This window comes from Silurus meridionalis, chromosome 14, assembly GCF_014805685.1.
Source record: "Silurus meridionalis isolate SWU-2019-XX chromosome 14, ASM1480568v1, whole genome shotgun sequence".
NCBI classification, from domain to species: Eukaryota; Metazoa; Chordata; class Actinopteri; order Siluriformes; family Siluridae; genus Silurus; species Silurus meridionalis.
Genome location: NC_060897.1, coordinates 17,792,609 through 17,816,993, shown reverse-complemented (window position 1 = coordinate 17,816,993; position 24,385 = coordinate 17,792,609). Strand labels below are relative to the sequence as shown.

The 24,385-nt window shown below is 39.6% G+C and overlaps 1 protein-coding gene across 5 annotated transcripts in view; it reads right to left on the bottom strand.

The window, feature by feature from the left end:
- Window positions 1-4,806: 4,806 nt before the first annotated feature.
- sept9a (septin 9a) overlaps window positions 4,807-24,385 on the bottom strand; it is an 83,189-nt gene continuing 63,610 nt past the window's right edge. For all 5 annotated transcript variants that reach the window (XM_046865903.1, XM_046865906.1, XM_046865904.1 and 2 more), the window contains 9 exons: window positions 16,600-16,797; window positions 14,566-14,694; window positions 14,141-14,222; window positions 13,908-14,045; window positions 10,835-10,952; window positions 8,926-9,021; window positions 8,679-8,775; window positions 6,710-6,761; window positions 4,807-6,579 (listed from right to left, as the gene is read on the bottom strand). In XM_046865903.1, coding sequence (XP_046721859.1) covers window positions 6,447-6,579; window positions 6,710-6,761; window positions 8,679-8,775; window positions 8,926-9,021; window positions 10,835-10,952; window positions 13,908-14,045; window positions 14,141-14,222; window positions 14,566-14,694; window positions 16,600-16,797 — 1,043 coding nt within the window. In that variant the 3' untranslated portion in view covers window positions 4,807-6,446. The remainder of the gene's footprint in view (window positions 6,580-6,709; window positions 6,762-8,678; window positions 8,776-8,925; window positions 9,022-10,834; window positions 10,953-13,907; window positions 14,046-14,140; window positions 14,223-14,565; window positions 14,695-16,599; window positions 16,798-24,385) is intronic.

Here is a 24,385-nt window from a genome sequence, read left to right as displayed (position 1 = left end):
GCATGTATTTTATACATATACAACAGTATTCTAATACTGATGGTAGTTTGTAAAAGATGTGCGTTTTGAGTATACTGCTAAGTTCATTTAACAATAAGATCATTGCCAAGTCCAATAAATATAAATATATTAATGCGATCAATGAAAATTTTCTATAAACAGTATTATACAGTATATTGGGATATGAGGTGGGATTTAAAAGTTTCGAGGCTAGCTCTTCTCTAGCTGTTATTCTTTTTGCCAAATGTCCTAGTTAAGAATCTGAGACTTGGCGGTAGAACTTGCTTTTGAGGGTCTGCCCCCTGGGGTGAATTCTCGATGCACGATTCCACGAATGCAGAAAAAGACGATGAGCATGCAGTTGGTCTTGTCTTGCCTTTTATCATGGAGTCATGGAGATTAAATTAGATTCAACTTTATTGTCATTATACATGTACAAGTACAAGGCAACGAAATGCAGTTTGGGTCTAACCAAAGTGCAATAACAGTACAAAATACAGTGTTTTCATGATTTACACAAGTTAAATAGAATGGTAATATCGAACTATAAACTGTCTACACAAAAACTTATGCTCACTTGGACACTTGCTCATTTCTCACCTTACACTTTGTTATTGCACTAATGGACTGTTTACACTAAACTATGCTCATTTGCACACTCTTTGTATTGCTGCTCACTATTAACTTATTACCATTGTATATATACCTATTTTCTGTTTATAGTAATAGCACTATATTATGTTCACCGTTCACATCCTTCTGTAAATTTCTGTTTACAGCAATTTACAGAAGGATGTGAACGGTGAACATAAGTGTCCAAGTAAGCATAAGTTTTTGTGCAGACCGTCCATTAGCGAAATACCGCAGTGTGAGGTGTGGGGGGAAATGTGGTAGTGTATCAGCCAGCGGCAGAGTTCAGTAAAGAGACAGCTCTAGGAAAAAAGCTGTTCTTTAGTCGGCTGGTCCTGGTCCGGAGGCACCTGAAATGCCTGCCGGAGGGCAAGAGAGAAAACAGTCTATGGGTGGGATGAGAGGAGTCCTTAAGAATGCTGCGAGCTTGACACAGGCAGCGTTTCTTTTGGATGTCCACCATGGCTGGGAGTGAAGTCCCTGTGAATGCACTGGGCAGTTTTCACCACCCGCTGCAGTGCCTTGTGCTCCGCAATAGAGCAGCTATCATACCAGACTGAGACACAGCTGGTCAGGATGCTTTCTATTGCGCAGCGATAAAAGTTCACCAGGATATCCGAGGAGAGCTAATTTTTCTTTAGTGTCCTCAGGAAAAAAGAGGCGCTGGTGAGCCTTCTTGATGCTCACCAGCTGGTGCTGGATCTCCTCCCTGTAGGCAGTCTTATCATTGTTGGTGATGAGACCGATTCAATTCAATTCAATTCATTTTTATTTGTATAGCGCTTTTAACAATGAACATTGTCTCAAAGCAGCTTTACACAGATAATGTGGTGATTAAACATAAATATGTTCTTTGTAAGTATGTTTGTCCCTGATGAGCAACTGTGGCAAGGAAAAACTCCCCGAGATGGCATAAGGAAGAAACCTTGAGAGGAACCAGACTCAAGAGGGAACCCATCCTCATCTGGGTTGCACCAAATGTCCATTTGAAGCAGATATACAATGTTGTGGGGTACAGTGATGATGATCAGAAGCAAACTGCACTCCCGAGTCAGTGCAGCAGACCGCCGACACCAACTACAGTCCAATCCGTCCTCAAAGCACCCGTTCTACTCCGAATTAAGAGACCGTCCCGAGCTGCACAGAAGTGTGAAGATCCAAGGAGGGAGAGGGGCAGGAACACTGGTCACTGGAGCCTCAGGAGCATGTTTAACTCGACCGAAGAGAGAGAGAGAGAGAGAGAGAGAGAGAGAGGTGACGGGAAGAGAAGGATATGGATTATTAAGTGTAACTATTGGTGTACGAAAGTTAATGTCACTGTGCAGTTTGGACTCCGGCAAGACTCGCTATGGCAGCATAACTAAAAGGGAGAACCAGAAGGTAACACAGACATGAGGGATCTCTGGGATAAGAGACGACCCACCACACCACCGTCAACAAACCTGAGTGAACGTGTGAATGTGAGGGACGACAGCATACAAATATACCAGTTCACCAAACACTCTATATCCATGTTCCCTCCAGATCTGTGCCTTTACCTAAGAGAAATCTACTGATAAAAGGCTTGACTAAATAAATACGTTTTCAACCTCGACTTGAACACTGAGACTGTGTCTGAGTCCCGAACACTGATTGGAAGGCTGTTCCATAACTGTGGGGCTTTATAAGAGAAAGATCTGCCCCCTGCTGTAGTCTTCATTATTTGAGGAACCAACAGATAGCCAGCACCTTTTGATCTAAGTAGGCGTGGAGGATCATACTGGTACAGAAGTTCACTCAGATACTGCGGTGCGAGACCATTGAGTGCTTTATCGTCAGTAGTAATATTTTATAGTCAATGCGAGATTTGATTGGGAGCCAGTGTAGACTGATTAAAACAGGGGTGATGTGGTCATATTTCCTAGATCTAGTGAGGACCCTTGCTGCTGCATTCTGGACTAACTGAAGCTTATTGATGCACTTACTCGCACACCCAGACAGTAAAGCGTTACAGTAGTCTAATCTAGAAGTAACAAAAGCATGAACCAGTTTTTCTGCATCCTGTAACGACATCATATTTCTAATCTTAGCAATATTTCTAAGGTGAAAGAAGGCGATTCTGGTGATGTTATTCACGTGAGACTCAAAGGAAAGACTCGGGTCAATAATCACACCAAGATCACAGTAGTGTCATCTGCAAACTTGATGATGGAGTTAGATCCATTTATAGGCCTGCAGTCGGAGGAGAAGAGGGAGTAGAGGAAGGGACTCAGCACACAGCCCTGTGGTACACCAGTGTTGAGTGTGATGGTGTTGGAGTAGATAGAGCCATATCAAACCTGCTGGGGTCTGTTGGTCAAAAAGTCCAAGATCCAGTTGCAAGTGGGGATGATGGTGGGGATTAGTCCTAGATGCTAATTATTTTCAGGAGTTGAGCTAATTAAAGGTCTTTCTGACCTCTCGTCATCTTTCAGTGATGTTCTTCCACTCTTGTAGCGTGCGTACCACACAAACCACGTTGAAATACTCATTGCAGCATCTCCGTAAACTTCAACTCATATCAAATGTCTCTTTGGCAGATTTGCCTAGTTTCTTGCAGAATTTCATGTTTGCAGTTTGTTCTATTTTACTGTCCGTGATGTGAGCACCCGATGTACACAGGACAATGTCTTTAAGCTCACCAACCTATGAAGGTCAGTGCCTCCTGTGACTGTGTGTTCAGCTTGTGCTGCCATCTGTTGCCATGTTACAAAACTAATCTCATAACTTTTTATACCAACTTATATACTGATGCTGGAGTGTTAATATCATATTAATTATAATTAACACAGCATTAACATGCTGCGTTTTGAGAATTGGCACTCTGAAAACACAGACACACACAATAACACACCTGCACAATAACTCCTAGGAAAAATACTGAATCCGACTCTGGTCGCTAATAAAAAGCCAACATGCAAATTCTTTAAATTAAATCTCTGGTAATGAATAAAATCCACACTGGTCCGCTAGATTACAAACTTAATATAAATATAGCCCTAGAATTCTACAAACTTGGAAAGTGCTAATTTAAGTGTACACAATGTTATCGGTTAAAAGAAAAACGAAAGCACACGTTCCCAAAAATCTTATCAGTGCGTCGTCAAATCCACATTCACAGCATCTCATCCCACTGCCACACATTACCGCTATCCCTGAACATGAACTCTCATCACCAGTAGTGTCCAGGCCAACTGTCCCTCACCTAGTTCCAGCTCATTGCTTCCAAACTGCTGAAAGGACTCTCTGAGCAAGACTGGATATTCCACAGCAACACTATTATCTGTGTACAATTTAAAATGCTATTACCTCCACGGTATTACATAATTGTGAGGAATATTTAGGAGTGTATATTGCATTTATTTTGGTTTAACTTTGTGTCCAGTTTATTAAGTGCAGTTAATTGCGCTGTGGACTATTGTATATTAAATATATTTTTTATCTCGATTTATATATTTATTTAAGTGCAGTAGCTCCACTGGGCAATACTCTATATTAATTACATGTATATAACACTAAGCTGTTTAGTGCACTGTTCAGTATCCTTTATTATTCAATCAACTGCACTTTTTCTCCCTATGCATTAATACTCTGGAACAGTGTACAATGATATGTTTTTCTGTCAATCATTAGTCCTCCCTCATACATCTGCATTTTTATAAACTGTGCAATTTATTTTTTTGATAACAGATTTTTGTATAATAAGTGAAAACTTATGACTAATTCCATGACTCACTTGGGATTTAGCCCTTTATGTGCTTCAGCAGCATGTGATTGTGGAATTCTGTAAAATATATCATAGGGTGTCTATTCTACATAACCAATTATAGGCGAAGGAAACAATGGAAAAGATGTTACACAGACAACTGGGGGAAATTTAAAAAAATGTAATGGTCCTCATAAATCGCTGGTGAGGAAATGATTGAGAATTAAACAAATACTGTATATAGATTATATGTAGTAAAGAGTTTTCTGCTGCCACTATAGACCTTTAATCTCAGTTCTATATGAAGGAGAAAATCCTGCTGAAGGCTGTGAGGATGTTCACAGTTAAAGTGAAAAACAATAGAAAATAAATTCAGATGTTTTTACTGGTAGTCTACTGGAATACATTTTATACTCAAGGATAATAATGACAAGGTTGAAAAAAAGCAGAAATTAAAATTTCCATCTTTATTTCTTTAAAATAGCAGATATCAAAGATACTCTTAATATCAGTAGAAACAAACAAAATGACTATGAAAATACATCACAGAACGACAAGGCTGACGTTTTTCTCCAAGTTAAAGCAGTTTAAAGGTTTGGAGACACCTGTAAAGCCGTACAATGTGTGTTGTGTGTGTGTGTGTGTGTGTGTGTGTGTGTGTGTGTGTGTGTGTGTGTGTGTGTGAGAGAGAGAGAGAGATTTGGGGGGGGCAACGACTTCTGTTCGGACTGCAAAGATGCTTCAGTCATGACTTCTTTAAAACATGAAAAGGAAAAAAGCAGATATAATAAGGCACAGTAAAACACACTGGAATTTGAAAGTCACTGACGATACAGTGAGGGATATAATACATAACGCAACAGGAAGCTGTCTCTAATCTTAACTGCAGCACCGGACAGCGTCCAAAGTCCTGGTGAAACGAGCAGTTGTTGAACTTGCCGTAGCAGAATACGTTCAGTCATCCAGCACAAAAAATAGGGTCTAAAAATGCTTATAGGATCTTTCAGCTGGACCTTGTGACCTCTTTATTAAACAGAAACATGTCATAATGAATAAAAAGCAATATTTCCCCTTAGACATTATATCAGCGTTCACTATACCACCAACCTGTATGAGTTCCTGTCAATGAGATAATCCTGTCAATGTTCTGTGTGTGTTTGTAATCTGTAGTCTGAAGACTGATTTCACAAATAATAACATAAAATAACCGGATAATATAATAATATAACCTGAATACTATGCTTTATTTTCATACACACTGATGTATATATTACCCTGTTACTTTAAGCTGTTGCAACGACATACACCCAAGTTTTGGATTTATACGAATAATATTTAACACTACTATCATTACTGACGGGAAATACTGGCTTTTACTCATTATTTCTGATAAGATTACTAATAAAGTGGTCACTCACTCATGCAAAAAAAAAGAAAAAAAAAGAAAAAAGAAGACACATGCATATCCATCTGAATTTGGACCTGTTCCACCATTAAGTGCAATAAAGCAGGTGGGCTTCTGAATGACTGAAGTCCACAGAGCTTGGACTTTCACATTTTTGACAAAGCAGCACAGCAAAATAAAATAAAAAACAAAACAAAAACTCAATAAGAATAAAAAGAGGAGGTTTATATGAAGCGCTGATTGTAATATCAAAAGCAAGAAGTGTATATATATATATATATATATATATATATATATATATATATATATATATATATATATATATATATATTACAAGTCCGCTGACTCACATGAACTCAAGCTGTGGTTTAACCCCGAAAACATGGGGCATGTGGATGCATTCAGGGAGAAAGCACTGAAATGTGTGTGTGTGTGTGTGAGACTTCTACAGTCTCAATTCTGTGAGTAAGAGAAGGTATGGGATGTGTGCTGTACTTTGTGGGGAATGATGTTATAATAACATGCCCTTCTCAGGGGAACTAATTGACTCGATTTCATGCTGGCTCTGGCAGCAAAAAAAAAAAAAAAAAAAAAAAAAGCATAGATTGGAATGAGGCGGCAGGTGGAGTGCAGGGTGGAGAAGTGGAGAGAGGGATAATAGAGGGAGAAAGGGGTGGGGTAAAGGCACTAGATTTCGTGTGAGGCTGGGTGGTGCTCAGAAAGCCCATTGGCCTGCATGTTGTTCTCGTTAAGGCGACGCACACGGTACATTTCGTAGTGAATGCTGCTGGTGATGTCCTTAATGTTCTGCATGTGGGTTCTGAAAACAACAACAGGAAAAACACACACAAAAAAAGAACAGACATTTTTTACACAAGGACTCATCAACATTCAAAGTAACCATTAGTGCTCTTCTCAATAGGATGAAGTGAATAAAGAGCTTCATGCACCTGATAAGAAGGTCCCGCAGGTAGGCAAACTCACAGTGAGCGATGTTCTCAACTGCACAGACAAACACAAAGAGCAAATTCTTTATATGACATGAAAAACATGCATGTCTCTTATAAATGTTCTTTCCTGCAAGTTGTCAGATTTGCCACTAGAGGGCAGGAGAAGCAAAGGTCTTCGATTATTGATGAATCAACATCGAGAGAGCATGGACATGAAGCAACAGACTGGAAACTTCTGCAAACAAGAATGGAAAGATTTTTTATAGAGAGTTTTAAAAGAGACACATAAAAGTATTAGAGCTCCTGACTACTTCCAGTCATATGTGCTTCTTCCCCAAACTTGGCACAAAGCTTGAGGAACACAATTGTATAGGATGAAACTTGGCATGAAACTTGGGAGACTCAAACCAGGATTTTTTTTGTTCATGTCACATCATGTACAGTAACTTACTAGTTTCAGTAAAAGGTCACTTTGTGTCTGGAACACAACGATGTACATGGGGCTGGTTTTTAAATCCAAATCTTTTAACCCTGACCTACACCTTAGCTTACGCATGTGCGATATGAATTCTGTCTGTGCAACTATTCGTTTTTGTCTCTCTTTAGGGTTAATGTATACAGTCCTACCTGATAGCATTAGAACAGCAAGGCCAAATCTCTTGTTTTGACTGTACGAATTTCAGCATTGGAACAGACAAAAGCAGCTTTTGGAAGCATTTACACACTCGCATCTGTTTTTAAAAGTTTCCTGCTTTCCCGAAAATTCCTCTTCAGAAGGTGAAATGCATTCCCTAACTGGGATAAGGTCTGGCCAATTTAAAATCCTCCACTTTTCCACCTGATGAAGTCCTTTGTTGTCTTGCTGCATTATAAAGATCCTCCTAATTCGATAAAAATTTTATCGCTGCAAACTGGCAGGCAGAACATTTCTGTAGACTTTTTTATTCATACTGCTGCTTCCATCATTAAGTAATAATCCATAAGGATTACTCTACCAGGTAAGCAGCTATGCTAGCCCAAGCTATAAGCCATGCCTAATGCTTGTGCCATGGCTGTTTCATGGTTTGCTTTTCTTCCATAGACGGCCTTCCCTGGTTTTCATGCTTGTTTATCCTTGCAAACCTCTGGTTTTGTAAACCACTCTATGCAACTGGGGATGGTTCCACATCTACAGCCAAGGATCCATGAAGCCGCTGAGCAACTCAAGAATGACTGATTCGGACTGAAATTAATATCAACAGTCTATTACAATGGCTCAGGACCACAGGTTGTATGAACAGTTCTCCATTTACACACCTATTACTGCACACCTCAGCAATGGAACTGCAATGAATAGGCCACCCAGATGAGGATGGGTTCCCTGTTGAGTCTGGCTCCTCTCAAGGTTTCTTCCTCGCCACATTTTCAGCCACTGGCTCGCTCATCAGGGATAAACACTTGCACTTTATGTGGTGAGGACACTTACTAGTCCTTAGCCCTGCGTTTTCTGTTATGTAGCTTTATGTTCTTTTTTGTAGCACCAGGGTTCAGGAGGAACATTGTTTCATTTCACTGTGTACTGCGTCAGAATAAAAGCTTCTTGACTCGACTTGAAAGGAAAAAACTTCTAGGCAATCCACTTACACATTCTTTTATATAACCTTAATACCGCTATATTCAATTTATAATTGAATTGAATTAAACAAATGCAGTCTTTACAGGTGAAACCCAAAATCGAAATGCGAGTAACAAGACGGCCCGAAAAATGAGAGCCAATAGAATGCAGGTAACCAGAAGTGCATAAGTGGCCCCTTTACAATAAATAGCAATATGTTAAATAAGGGTATGGGTCCATATGTACAGGGGTGAACGTGATTAATGTACAATGTAATGTTTTTAGTGTATTGGGAAAAATTAAGTGCCTTGCCATTCTAATACTTTTGGAGGGGACTGTAAATCGTGAAAAAGCTGCTTAGATATGAGTCACTACCTTCTATGGTTCCCCATTTGGTTTTCCTTCCTAAGAGTCTCCTCCCATTGACCTGGTACTCTTGGTCGCTCCCCACCACTGCAAATGGAATCATCTCCTGGAGCATCACAGGAAAAACACTTTTACACTTTTTCACACATATGAAACAGTATCCTCTATGCTCTCATACTTCTGTTCATCAAATCAACAAATGTTTCAAGGATTCAAAATTTGATTAAATAAACCTGCACCAGGAGTCTGCACTTACTCTTATTTTCTCGTTGATCAGTCTGTCCTCTGTATCCTCGTCGAACTCCTTCTGTGGGTAGACGTCAATGTTGTTGGCCCTCAGTTCTTCCCTGATCTACAAAAACACAAATCATATCAGAAAACACCACAGCAGACATACCCCATTTCCCTGAGGACACATTATATTGATATTGGATCAGTATTAGACTAAGAAGTGGACTATATATCACAGGGAGCTCTGGGATTTGAGTCTCAATAGGTCTCATCATACATTTCCACCGAATGCAGATGCACGCTTCTCCTCGAGCAATACTGTATTTTACTTTTCATAATAAAAAAAATAAAAAATGCCCCTCAGGTAAAATACTGTATATACACTAACTGACATGTTGGTAAACATTTTATTATAGGCTTTTCCCCTCAGTATGAAGACCTGCTCTTTTCTATCATCGACACAAAGAGCATTAAATGAGAAGCTGTCATGAGAGCACAAGGTTCTGCTGTGTGCTTGTGTGGAGTGAAGGGATCTCTTATTGTGTGTAACTATAGAAACCTCTCTCCTTATAACACCACGACTTGCAGAAGAATAGAACACTGAACTGTATTCATTATAAAAATATGCACTATATGGACAAAAGATCATGAACCCCTGACCACAGTTGGTCCCCATTTGCTGTAATTGTAACCTTCACTCTTCTGAGAAGGTGTTCCACTAGATTTTGGAGTGTGCCTGTGGAGATTTGTGATCATTCAGCTACAAGACCATTAGTGATGTAAAGAATTCTGGGGTGCAGTCCACATTCTAGTTCATCAGCAGGGTCAAAGTCAGAGATCTATAGCAGGAGATCTTCCACTCCAACCCATGTAAAGCATATCTTCATGGAGCTGGCCATTCTGGAAAAGTTTTTGGGTCTGGAGAAATATTATGTCTGAACAGAAAACTCTCAGCTGAGTAGCACCACTGGAAAGAATGCAGATGCATGTCTCCCTGAGTTTTCACTCCCAGGTCTTCCTCCCAGTGTAGGGCAGCGCTGATCATTTAACGGGGAATCATAGGTCTTTCACGTGTGCTTTTCCCACAAATCTCCCTTGTACACTCTATCGCAAAATCCCTAATTTGCGCTTATTAGTGCAAAACAAACTTCCTTCGCACTAATGAACATACTTGGCTCACCCAAACCAAAAAGATGGATCCTGAAGATCCTGCCCATGAAATTGAATTATCTACAGGGCCAATAAAGCAGCAAGCATTGATTTGCGCTTGAGCCAGAAAAGCTCTACTGTATTTCCTGCTGCTGTGGAAGAAAGCTCGGCGGGATTCCTGAAAAACAGAGCGAAATATCTGCTGTCAAAGCATGGGTCCTCCTCTCCGAGTGAAGCTGGCCAGAACAAACACAACCAATGATTAACACTAAACACTACAACACTGAAGAGTGCAGGAACAATGAACCACTTTCCTATCGGCATGCCACGTGTCAACTCGACACATCTGTACCATATCCACAGAGCTTCTTCATACGGGTTTTGGAATCCCGAAGCAAACAGGAAGTCCCTACTGGCTGATATTAAGGGGAACATGCACCAAGTAATGCATAAAACATCCTATGATAGCTGGGTTCTTGGAATGTAACTACGTGCTTCTACACACAAACCAGGAAAACACAATCCTGAATGCAAATAAAGATTTTTTTTTTAATGTTAGTTTTAGTGAAAGGTCACTCTGTGTCTGGAACACAACACTATACATGGGGCTGCTTTTTAACCCGATTTTTTTAACCCTGACCTTCACCTCGTAGCAAAACACAATCCTAAAACCTTCCAAAAATAGTTTCACTGACACACACACAGCAGATATACTGCCTGAAGTACAAGCAGCAGTTTTTTATAATACAGAAATATCATCAAACAGAAAAAGTGAAGCTACTCACCTTTTTCTTGAAGAAGTCCCTCTCTTCTAGAGTCAAGGTGTCAGCCTTGGCAATAACCGGGACGATGTTCACCACTTTACTCAGACGTCTCATAAACTCCACGTCCAAAGGCCTCAGACTGAAAGAGAAGACAGAGTTGTATGAAATTACTGAAAAAGTTAGTGCTTGCCACGGGTAACTTTTTAAATTATTTTTCTTTCATGAGGTACATTTAAAAATATAGGTTCCTAAATGGTTCTTTGTCAAGGTACAAGGTTCTGTGAAGAACAACCATCCATGGAAATGCACAGTGGAAGTTCCTAAAGGGCTAAATAATATCAAAGAGTTCCAAACTGTAAATTATTCTAAAGGTTGACATTATTAAGACAGTACTTTGGTGTATTTTGAAATGAAAAAACAAAGAAAACACCAAAGTTAAAATGTGGAGATATTTCACAAAGAGTAAATGTTTGTGGTCGACAGAGGGCAACTTTCTAAAAAAACAAAAACAAAAAAAACAAAAAAAAAAGATTAATGCGCTGGTCTCACGATACAAAAACGTGCCCCATTTTAAAGATGAGTCATGTTTATGACCAAGGATCAAAACTTGAGTGTCAGTCCATAAACATAGCTCAGATCTGCTGTGGTGTGTGGTAGGTGGAGCCAAAACAGTGACCTTTAAGAAACAGCAGAAAAGGCAGGGAAACTCCCTTTTTAATAAATTCAAACCAGTCTTTAGCCTGAACCAGGATGAGATGTGTATACTCTCTAAAGTCTGGGCTTTGGGTTTAAACGCTGTGCTACCTATTCGAGGTGTTCGAAGCCAAAATGCAGCTGCACACACATCTGTAGCACTGCATAAACAACAATCAGCCTTTCATCACATTATACAAACACTCAAATGCCTGCAACTGACACACATCAAGGTGTGCGGCTCAAAAATCTCCTTCTGACACAAACCACGTGTCTGTATGGATGTGTGAACAAAAATGAAAGGGAAAACAAAAAAAATGATTCTACTCGAACCTTAAACACTTGCGAACAGAGTAAAAGAGTATATTGCCATAGTAACAGCATCAAAGAATATTCTGGAAGATGAAAAACAGGCCAGGAAGTCTGCTGAGATACTGAGAAGACTCTGGTTTGGACATCACTGTCACTGCTGGCAGACTGTCAGAAGCCATTTCCTCCGGCAGAGCTACTTGATGAAAGGTATGTGTCGGTTTTTATCCTAAAGAGCTTTTGAAGCACACACACACACACACAGTTGAGTAAAAATATCCTAAAAACCTAATACACACACACTTACAATGTATGATCAAAAGTATTCTCAAATACACCTTTCCAAGCCGTATGTGTTTCTTCTCCAAACTGTTTTCGCAACATCTGAGGCACACAATTGTATAGGATGCCTTTGGACATAGTAGCATGAAATGACAGGAACCTCAAACCTGTTCCAGCATGAAAATGCCCCTGTGCACTCGGCCAGCTCCATGAAGATATGCTTTACATGGGTTTGGAGTGAGGTGAGGAGGCCTGGTGCGCAGACAGCATTCCAAATCATACCAAATGTGTTCAATAGGGTTGAGGTCAGAGCTCAACCACAAATGTGGTCAAGTGTCTACAAACTTGTCGATATAGTTCAGAGTTCCATTCTCCTGCATATCATGGCATACCCTTCACTCCACACGCACACCTTTCCTTCTCTTCCTGTCACCCCTCTTCTCTCTCTCTCGGTCAAATTAAACATGCTCCTGAGGTTCCAGTGATCACTGTTCCTGCCGCTCCCCCCTCCGTGGATCTTCCCACTTTGTCCAGGTCTGCCTCTGGATAGTGTTCTCTTGCAAGCTGTGCAGCTTGGGACGGTTTCTCATCAACGCCTTGGGTGGTTCCATGAAATTCCTGAGTAAGAACGGGCGCTTTTTGAGGATGGATTGGACTGTAGTTAATGTCAACAGTCTGCTACACTGACTCAGGACTACTTTTTGCTTCTGATCACCATCACTGCACCCGGCAACATCGTATATCTGCTATAAATGGACATTTGGTGCAACCCAGATGAGGATGGGTTCCCTCTTAAGTCTGGTTCCTCTCAAGGTTTCTTCCTTATGCCATCTCAGGGAGTTTTTCCTTGACACAGTCGCCACCAGGGACTCAGGGACAAACTTACTTATAGAGAACATATTCACTTTTAATCACCACATTATCTGTGTAAAGCTGCTTTGAGACAATGATCATTGTTAAAAGCGCAATACAAATAAAAATTAATGCAATTCAACTGAACTCTCGGCAGAACCATGGGGCTACGCTTGTGCTTTCTAGACAGCTTCTTATTTGTTTCAGTGTTCTTCTCTTAGTATCTGCCTGGTTCATCCCGATGACCTACATTTGTATGGGATTCCCTTCAATTGGACAGCACTCTGGATGCCTGAAGATGGTTCTACATAAACAGCTTAAAAGATCCATGAAGTTACTGAGCAACTTGGATGGATTTGAACCTTAATTAATATCAACAGTCTGCTAAAATGGCATAGGACTGCAGTGTGCATGGACAGTTCTGCATTTTATCATGCATCACTGAACAGTACACCTCAACAACGATGAAACTGTAATTAATGGACATTATGTGCCACCCAGAAGAGGATGAGTAAGTCTGGTTCCTCAAGGGTTTTTCCTCATGTCATCTCAGAGTTTTTCCTTGCCACTGTCACCACTGGCTCACTCATTAGGGCATGCTTTCTGTAATGTAGTGGAGTAAAAAGTGAGAAATCCAATAACCAAATACTCATATAACGGATTCCGTCACTCCACAGTAGAAGTTGGTGCAGCATTTACACAGTGAAACGGACGCTCTAATTATTAAATTGTTTAATTTTGCCCACTCTTGGGGGGTTAGTAAGCAGGGTGTTCAAATGTGAGATCAAGTAATCAAAAAAAGTTTTCAAAACTAATATAGTAACCATATGAAAAGTTTTTTTTTCAGGCTGCCACCCATAAACGTAAGAGGAAACAGGTAAAGTTTTGCATTTGGTTTTGCATGCACAATACAGTAAATAAAAGAAAAGGAAGAAAAAAAAAAGGAAAGAGTACTGACCAATGTCCTGTGGGTGGGATAAAATATATGCAGCAGTGAACTCGTGAGTCAGGGATTCGCTTCTTCCTGTTAATGTTGATCTCCTCCTGAAGGTATTGCTCATACTGCTCATTAATGAACTTCATTATGGGCTGCCAGCTGTAAACAAGTAGAGCAAGCAAAAATAAACAAAAGTCATTTATAAAAAGGACAAGGATTGTAAGGGTTATTTGAATCTTTCTATTTATTTTTACCAATTCTCATTGTTGATCTGATCCCCAAAGCCTGGTGTGTCTATGACGGTCAGCTTCATCCTTACGCCTTTCTCTTCAATATCTGCACAAAAGCAATTCGAACACTTCACAACCCAGCAGAATTATTTACTCAAGACATATGAAATCAGATGTAATGCAAATTTATTCACATTCTTCATTACATTTAAAGCATTCTTGTGCGAGATTTCAATCCAACCCATTGATCGGAGTTTATCTACATCTTAAACAAGAGAAAGAAAATAGATTCATGGAAAAAAAAATAGATTAATAGGCCAAAATATACAGATTTTAATATCCTTAACGAAAAACATTGGTCTGAACGATTGAAAGATTGTCTTATATTGTTGTTAAGGCCACTAAAAGCCATTTTCATGTTTTCTAGCACAAGAGTGTACATGCTTTACCATGGCTGATGGACTTGATCTCAATAGTCTTAGGTATGCGTTCCTCAGCCGTTCCCATGACCGACTTTCGGCTGACTTTAGACTTGAAGAGGGTGTTCATCAGTGTGGACTTCCCCAAACCACTTTGACCTGCATGGACCCCCCACACACACACACACACACACACACACACACACACACACAATACCAATTGAAACTGCTCTTATCAAACAGCTTATGGAAACAAACCGGATAGGTTGTAAGTGTAACAGAGGCAGGAAGAGATAGCAAGCACACACATTAATAAAGTCAAAGACCTCAAAAATACACATGATAAGCAAGCATCCAAGGACCATACAGTACCCGATGCCTCAAAAAACACAAATAAAACTTTAGCCAGGCCCAATTACAGTTACAATCATGCTTTCCTACTGCTGGAGTCTGTGGACTGATATATCTCTACCTTTTTATCTTTATTTCTCTAAAACAACTGTGTTTTTCAGACTATCAGCAAATTGCAGCCCATCATCCACACACTGGACTCTCTCAAGGCTGTTCTGGGAGAGGCTGTAAGAATGAATTGGCAGGGTTGTGTCTTTGTAAGCTGGAGTACAGTCGGCTCATGTATACCCAAATGACCCCAGCTGACCGTTAATCATCTGTAAAAGTACAGTTGCCCTGCCCTCTTTTGCAAACACTCGGGGCACTCCTCCCCACTCCCACAGTTATTTCCAAAATGCGTTTTCCCAAAAATATAGACATACATATGTAAGTTAACCCCAGTGAACTGTTTGCTAGCCAAGGACATTATAAAACCTGATGGATAACATAAAACAAGTGGATGTGCTGTTAGCTATGGGAAGGTAATTTCTTTGTACATTTGATTTATAACAGTTCTCTCTCTCTCTTTGGATTGCAATTTTTAACTTTGTAAACTGACTCTCACGCACATTACAATGAATACTTTCTAGACCCACAGTTTAAAGGTCCCCCCCCCCTCCCTTTATGTATGTCTCAAACACACATGCTGAACTTATACAAAATAAAAGGAAACATCTGTATAACACAGTATAATCACAGTTATTATGCAAATAGATGCATGCACATGTGATCATCCATTCAGCCAATCATGTGGGAGATGCACATTCCATCAATCCTTTCAGACACGGGTCCAAAACGTCAGAACCAACTGCTGTTGGTAAACTCATAGACCTCAAGATGCGTAGCAAAGTTTGTATGTTTAGATATGCTACCACAAACATTCCCAAGTTTAATTTCTTTAGTATTGTGTACCTCGAGAAGATATACTTAAATGGTTGTGCGCTCTCTCTCTCTCTCTCTAGCTATCTCTCTATATATGAAGATTTTTCAATATTTGACAATTGTGAAATGACAACATTGTAAGAATGTACAGACGTAGCAGCGTATATGCAGTATGACACTTTTGGGACAGGATATAGGCATCTCCCAGCTTGTGAGATTGTGACCTTACTCTTGCCACTGGTTGACAGAGTTCATTTGTCTCGGTTAGAGCGTGTAGTTTTTCTGTTTGTAAATTTTTTAGCTCTTGTCTCTGTCGCCGGACACTGAAACAGAGTGCGTCCAGCTCCGCCCCCCACTCACAAACTGGAGCTTGTTCACGCACCTGCATTCATCCATGCGTTTGCTGCCACATACTGTACATATATCTAGTAAAGCTTTCTTAGATTATTTACTGCAATTTGTTAATGTAACTAACAGTACATTTTTCTGCCCCATACTGATCACTATTCTTTAAGACTCCTAGGCAATGACTTGACTGTCACAATATTGTTAAGTTACAATGGGGTCATCGGAACACATCTCCATAGTAACAGACAGACAGACAGACAGCCTCCATCCATCCATCCATCCATCCATCCATCCATCCATCCATCCATCCATCCAGTGTGTGTGTGTGTGTGTGTGTGTAAGAATAATAATAAGGAGAAAGGTTTAAGTGGGAGAAAAACGTGCACACAATATGGCAATATCTAGGCACATCTGGCAACATATACTTCTTTGATTAGAACTCACCCACTACCATGATGTTAAGTTCGAAGCCCTGCTTCATGGCCTTCCTCCTCATCTGTTCTAAGATGGCATCGATCCCCACATAGCTGAAGTCCACACTTGGCCTCTCTGGGCATGCGGCCGGGGGCATTTCAGAGATCACCGGCTCTGCCATACTGCTGTTGCTGCTATTGTAACTGTGGCTGGAAATGACCTCTGACCCTGAAGAGAGAAAACCAGATAAGTGTCACTATGTGAGCAGTGAGAGTATGAAACGTACTGCAACACCACAAACTTTTAGGAAGCCTAACAACTATGTCATCCGAGCTGAAGGCCAAAAGAAAACATCACTCCTGACACTTGTGTCAGAGCTGAACAAAGTATTTATCTTATCCAGAGTCTGCACTGTGAGAACTTGACTGCTCCACACATGTATAGCAGATTAAAGAAACACTGGAAGTGATTAAACATGGACGTTTTGGCTAGGGCTTGATCTCTCCACCGTTCTTGCACTCAGTGATTTGTATTCCACTGCTCACATTTGGTCCCAAGTTCTCCGTCCAAAAATGTTCTCATTCTTCCACCTGATGTAGGACTGATTTATGACAGGGGAGATGGCTGATTTAACATTAAATAAAGACGTCTAGTCAAATCCATGAAGGCTATTCCTATTACATCATGAGTGGTGTATGCCAAACACAGACGCACAACATGCAAGCGAAGAAATGTAAGTTTTTTAGCTTTTCTCGGAGACGACCGTTTAATTGACGACCTTGTGGTACAGCTCAGATACTCAGGAGCCACTTCTAAATACATAAAAAAAAGACCCTGAATGGGGTTGCTGCTGTGTGGAGTTAATAGAAAGGAAACCACTTACTGATGTTCATTGATAACATCATAACTTACTGTACAGTAACATTAATAAGCACCTCAGATGCAATGCTAAATACACCATATTGCCAAAGGTATAGGGATATGCGAATTTTCCAGACATATGCAGTTCTTTTCCAAACTGTTCGCACAAAGCCAACTCCATGAAGATATGCTTTACATGGATTGGAGTGGAATATCTTCTCCAATACAGCTCTGACCTCAAGCCTATTGAACACCTTTGAGATGAATTAGAACCTTGTCTCACCTACATTAGTACCTGACTTAACTCCTGTGTGGCTCAATGAACAAAATCTAGTGGAACATCTTCCCAGAAGAGAGGAGGTTATTATTATTATTAAGAGCAAATGGGGACTAAACATGGAATGGGATGTTCAAAACACACAAATCAAGCTTATGCTCAGGTGTCCTTAAAGATTTGGCTATATAATGCATATTTTGTTCTGCTTAATTGTTTGGTTGAATACTGTAGTGAACATCTATGTTGATACATCAAGACCACAGACCAATTTTAACCCTTGGAAAATCCCTCTATTTACAAAAAATAGCATCCATAAGGAATGCCAACTATTCAGTTCGTATTAACAAATGCAGAACACTGATAAACATATGAAGACTGTAAAGCAACTTTCAAGACATAACTAGACGAAGACCCAGAAAAGACCCTGTTAAGACAGGAACGCCAGGGTAAAAAAAAATCCCCAGGCCCGTAACCTGAGCCACTGGCAGCCCTTCACACTTGGCACTCACTACTCAGATTCTCTGTCAGCTCCTCACAGAGCAGTTAGTTACAGCAGCCAACAAAACCATAGCAGTGGAGGGGAAAAAAAAGAACCATTTTACATCCTCAGCAGTCTTATAATACAATACAGGACAGCACAGGTGAGCTGAGCCAGAATGTCAATCATCTACCAAATGTAGAACAGAGCTGAGAGCACAGCAGCAAGACGACAAGAGGACAAACATGCAGAGAGGAAGAATTATAGGAAAGACTAGACTTTGACACATACTGATAAATTAAATATTACAACTGTCGAAAGTTAGAAAAAACACTCATGTTCAACATACAAGTCTATATGTTTGATTTACTGTAGAAACGATAACATGCTAGAACAAGTGCATTATTTAGAATTGAATTCCAGCTGGCACTACTGTCAGAGCCATGCTGTTCCTGAAAAAAAATCGCCAATAATCAACACCTGCTTACGTTAAAATGGAGAACTCCAAAGCAGTGTGCTTACAGCACTTCTTCAATTAAATAATCAGGGAATGATGGATGCTATGAAAATCTTAATTTGGATCATGGGCTCGATTACATGTGCTTTATTTTCACAGATGCAACATGCATATGATTCAAACTGTTAAGTGCAGAGGTATACTACATGGCCTAGGGTTTGTGGTGCTTTTAAACATCTCATTCCACATTTAATCCCCATTTTCTGTTACAATAAGATCCACTCATCTGGTAAGATGTTCCTCTAGATTTTGGAAACAAAGGCGTTAATAAAGTCAGGTACTGATGAAGTGACTTGAGAAGAGCCTTGGCTGCAGTCAGCGTTCCGGTTTGAGGTTTGAAATTAGAGCTCTGTAGCAGGAGATCTTCCACTTTAACCCATGCAAAGCACAGGGGCATCAACTCCTGCATTCTGCATTAAAATTGCGCAACACACAGACAGCTAGCCTGGATTAAGCCGTCTGGATGAGAGTCATACTATTTAAAAAAAAAAAAAAAAAGAAAAAAAAAAAAGATTTGTGCATAAGAAACAACAGCAATAATTGTTTGTGTCAAGCCATTAGATAACCAGTGAAAGTGCCTACACTTATTGTGCAGTTTTACATAGTTTGGCCAAAAGTAAAATAAAATTAAATGGGAGAAAATTTGTTTATTTTGTAATATAAAGTACATACCACCCATACTAACATCATTACACTACATAATTGTGTTTAATGTCAAAATAATCCACATTTTCAAAAATTACACTGAAAGCATAGAGCCATATTTTTGCAGCTTGTTGGTAGAAGTCAGGTTGTGGTCTAGAGAGCAGAATGAAACCAAAGAAAACCAGGGAAAACCAAAACAAAAAAAAGTGATTCCAGTTGTTTAGATTCAAGTTGATTGCTGACTTGCGATACAAAGTTCAGCTCACTGGTGATATTTAGTCCTAAACCACATCAGCAAGTCTGCATGACATGAAGGAAAATCTAGATGCATTGTTATACCAGTTTTTTATTTATTTATTTATTTATTTATTTTACAAATGGACTGCAGTTACAATTTCCAGTCAAATTTTTTTGGGATAAGTTCGAATAAACTTTTCCAGGTGCTCATTCATACATTTTACAGGAGTTTTCATTACTGGCAAACTAATACATCGTTCACCAGGTGTTTCCAGTGTGTGTTGGAACCAGTGGTTCAAGGCTTTTTTTATTATACTGTATGTACCGGCACTTCAAATAAACACCCTGTACACTGCTTCAGTCGTGTCTCATCCGGACCGAAGAACATATTTCTTCGGCTACAAACCCAATAATAATATTCTCATTTATTCAGGACAATATACAGCTACTTCAACCTAACAGCTCATTGAATGTATATAATATTTACATACTATTAATATAGAATATTATAAACATCTTTATACAATTCAATATTTAGGTAAAAGATAGTCCTGCTGTTAGGGGGTTAAACTGACCGCTCATTTAGCTCTACAATTTGCAGGGGCTGTTGTCCTAATGGATGAATAATAAACCCTCATCATGTGTTATTTAAGTGGGACTAAACACACAGATCACAATCACACACAGGATTTCTTGGCCTCAATGCACTTTTTCCAAATCAATACCATGCACTGCCCATGTGACAAACATCAGAGGGCCAATGCTATCAATCAATGATCCCAAACTAGCAACACAAGTCTTTACTGCAACGAGAAATTACTTTGGTGACAAGTCGTATTTGTTTTAGCTGGTTTTATGCAGCTGTGCATAGCCAGGAGTAGGTGTGGCCCACCTAATGGCACAAAATGATTGGAATTGCTATATATATAAAAAAAAAAAAAAAAAAAAAAAAAATGAATAAAGCATACACATTCAGATGTGACAATATTTCAGATAAGGAAAAGGACCACAATGGATATTTTTGTATTTATTAAGTTCACATTAAAGCAAAACAATTTATTTTGACCAGTGCAGCTAAAAGCAGCTATTGGTCCTTCCCCAAAGCCGATTTATTTATTTATTTTTTAGAACTCCCGCGCCATCAGGGACTTGTCGGGTTGGTATCTCAATGCCAACCCTCCTCCTTTCGCAGCCAGGCTTGGGGCAGTCCATAGCGGAGTACTTTATCCCCATTCCCACAACTGAGCACCCATGGGGGTTAAGGGTCTTTCTCAAAGGCCCAAGAGTGGTAGCCTTGCATGGCCAGGACTCGAACCCACAACCCCCGGATCCAAAGTCTAATGCCTTAACCACTAGTATGTTTTCAAGTTTAATGATAATTGTAAAAAATTTTGCGCAAATACGTGCAGTTACACCCCTAATATACACAAAACTTCATCGACACCTAAGCATAAGATTTGTTTGTGCCTTTTGAACATCCCATTCCACCTTCAATCCCTTTTTGCAGTTGTAATAAACTTCACTCTATCTGGAAGATGTTCCACTAGGTTTTGAAGTGTGTTTGTGGAGGTTTGTTTGTGAGCATTGTGTTAGAATCTAACTGAACGCATTTATTAATTAAAAAAAGAATGTAAAAAAAATGATTTGTCAATGGCTTAGCTTGCAAATGCAAAGCTTTAAATAAACACCAACAATATTTTATGTGATTTGAAGAAAATATTTGCTGATATTAACATTGCTTATTTTTCAATGTGTTGCCATTTTCACATAAATGTCTGATGAACATAACATGATGTCTGATTGGTCCAAGTGAAATCTCTGTTTCTTCCTTATTCCAAATGATGTGTAATTGTTCCCCATATATTTAAGAAATATCTTTTGAACAAACCCAGGGCTTTATTCATAGGCACAGAGCTGCACGAGCCATGATTCATACTTTCCCCCTACTGCTGTTTTCCATGAGATGGCACACCTAGCTAATATCTCACAAGGCCAACAAACTACTTCCTCCCTTCTCTGTTGCCTTCTATACTACAAACAGCCTCACTATGTTAAGCCTCTCTAATACAAGTGTTTTTACACACAAAATGTCCAGGCAGCAGTATTATACTGTGGAGGTCTGCACTGTTATAGATTCTGAACAGAATCAGTTTTGGCTTGTGTAAGAAGTTACCTCTCGACGACATCAGGGTCTCTCAACGGTGTAACATGTATACTTTTGTATAAACTGTTGCTTTTCTTTGAAATGCAAGCTGGAATCCGGCACAAACACAGTACAGGTAGTCCTCTACTTACGATGGAGACACGTTACGACGACCCCATCGTAAGTCAAAAATATCGTAAGTTGAGGATGGTGCTATGACTGTGACAGCCTTTCCTGCTTTATGCTGATTTAAAATTTTCATTTTCTGCTCTAAACTGATGGCTTTCATCTTATTTTTTTTCACTACCAGCAAGAGGGCGCTTTTAAGACATGCCTTTTATAACGGAAATTGCTGTTTGAAACAGAAAAAAATGCACAGTAACTCGAACCATTGTAACTCGGGGACCATCTGTATATGGAATAACCAGATATTTTCCAAACAAATACTAAATAGTTATTTTTCAAGTCAAGAAGCTTTCATTGTCATTTCTACCATATATAGCTGACGCAGTACACAGTGAAAATGAGACGACGTTCCTCCAAAAACCCTGGTGATACATTAAACAACATAGAGCTACAGTGCAACCGAGTGCAAACAGTGCAGACAAAAAAACAGTGTAGACAGACAACACAAGACAGTGTGGGAAAAAATATGCACAACATAAAATACTTAATAACGCCGACCAGTAAACCTACTGTAAACTTCGATTATACTCTGATTATACATTAATATAGTAAGCACATTATTGGTTTGCGTTAAACACAATGCTACTGGGCAAACAAGAATAGTTTTTTGATGAAAATATCAGGCAAAAAAAAGACTATTTATTCAAATCCAAACAATTCTAGGAATAACTCTGTATAGTACTATAATAATAACAACAGATCATCACTTACCAAGTTTTACTCCTATTCATGTGAATCAATGTGATTTATTTCTGCATCAAAATCATCAACCTGTGTTCTAGATCCTTTGCCTACATGTTTCCTCAAACACATAATTAATTGAAGCCATTGTAAATACAATAAACTCTATAATGAGCACTGGTTATAGAATAGAATTTATTTGTCACAAATACATTACAGCACAGTGAAATTTTGTTCTTTGCATATCCCAGCTTGCTCGGAAGAGCGCAGGGCAGCCATGATACCGTGCCCCTGGAGCACAGAGGGTTAAGGGCCTTGTTCTAGGGCCTAAGAGTGGCAGCTTGGCGATACCGGAGCTTGAACCCCTGACCATCTGATCAGTAATCCAGCGCCTTAACCACTGGAGCTACCACTCCCCCATGTACCTAAACGTACCTAAATCCTTTAAAATAGCAGTTATCAACCCCCTAATTAAAAAACCTGACCGTGACCCATGTCAGCGGTACAAATATAGGCCAATATCAAACCTCCCCATTATCTCTAAGATTCCAGAAAAGGTTGTAGCACAGCAGTTATGCTCACACCTACGTAGGATCAGTCGGGATTTAGGCCTCATCATAGCAAAGAGACAGCGCTGATTAAGGTGGTAAATTACCTGCTATTGGCCTCTAATCAGGGCTGTGTCTCCTTACTTGATCTTACTGCTGCTTTTGACACCACTGCTTATAATATCCTCCTTGCTAGACTAGAAAATGTTTCTGGAATAAAAAGAAAAGCTCTCTAACTCTCTGAGGTAAAGTTTGGTGTTCTGCAAGAATCTGTTTTAGGCCCATTGGTTTTCTCTTTATATATGCTGCCTCTCAGTGAAATTATACATAAACATGGTAATCACTTCCATTGCTAAGCTTAACAATGTTGAGTAGTAAAGTGTGTGTAAAGGACATTAGACAATGGATGCTTGATAACTTCATTCTGCTCAACTCTTAGTAGGACCGCATGCAGCTAGAAGTAATCTTTCCGATTATGTCGCATCTCTGGATGGTCTTTTTGCCCCAGTGTGTACAGCAGTCAAAGACCTTGGTGTGACCCTAATCTTTCCTTTGAGGCTCATGTGACTAACATTACCAGGAAAGTCTTCTTTCTTAGAAATATTGCTAAAATTAGAAATATGATGTCATTACAGGATGCAGAAAAATTTGTTCATGCTTTTGTTACATCTAGATTAGACTACTGTAACACTTGACTGTCAGGGAGTTAGGGTAAGTGCATAAAAAAGCTTCAGTTAGTCCAGAATGCAGCAGCAAGAGTCTTTAGCATAACCAGGAAATATGACCACATCACCCCTCTTTTAATCAGTCTACACTGGCTCCCAATTAAATTTTGCATTGATTACTAATTACTACTACTGACGTATAAAGCACGTAATGGTTTCATGATGCAGTATTTGAGCGAACTTTTGATAAATTATGATCCAGCAAGCCTACTTAGAGCAAAAGGTACAGGCTATTTGTTGGTACCTAAAATAATAAAGACTACATCAGGGGGCAGATCCTTCTTACAAAGCCTCACTGTTATGGAACAGCCTTCCAATCAGTGTTCTGGACTCAGACACAGTCTCAGTGTTCAAGTCGCGACTGAAAACAAATTTATTTAGTCAAGCCTTTTGTCAGTTTTCTTAAACAGTTAAACAATGAAAATGCTTAAAAATTCTTATTCCTGTTATACCTCATCTCTCTGTCTCTGTCTCTGTCTCTCTCTCTCTCTCTCTGTCGAGTAAACATGCCCTTCGGT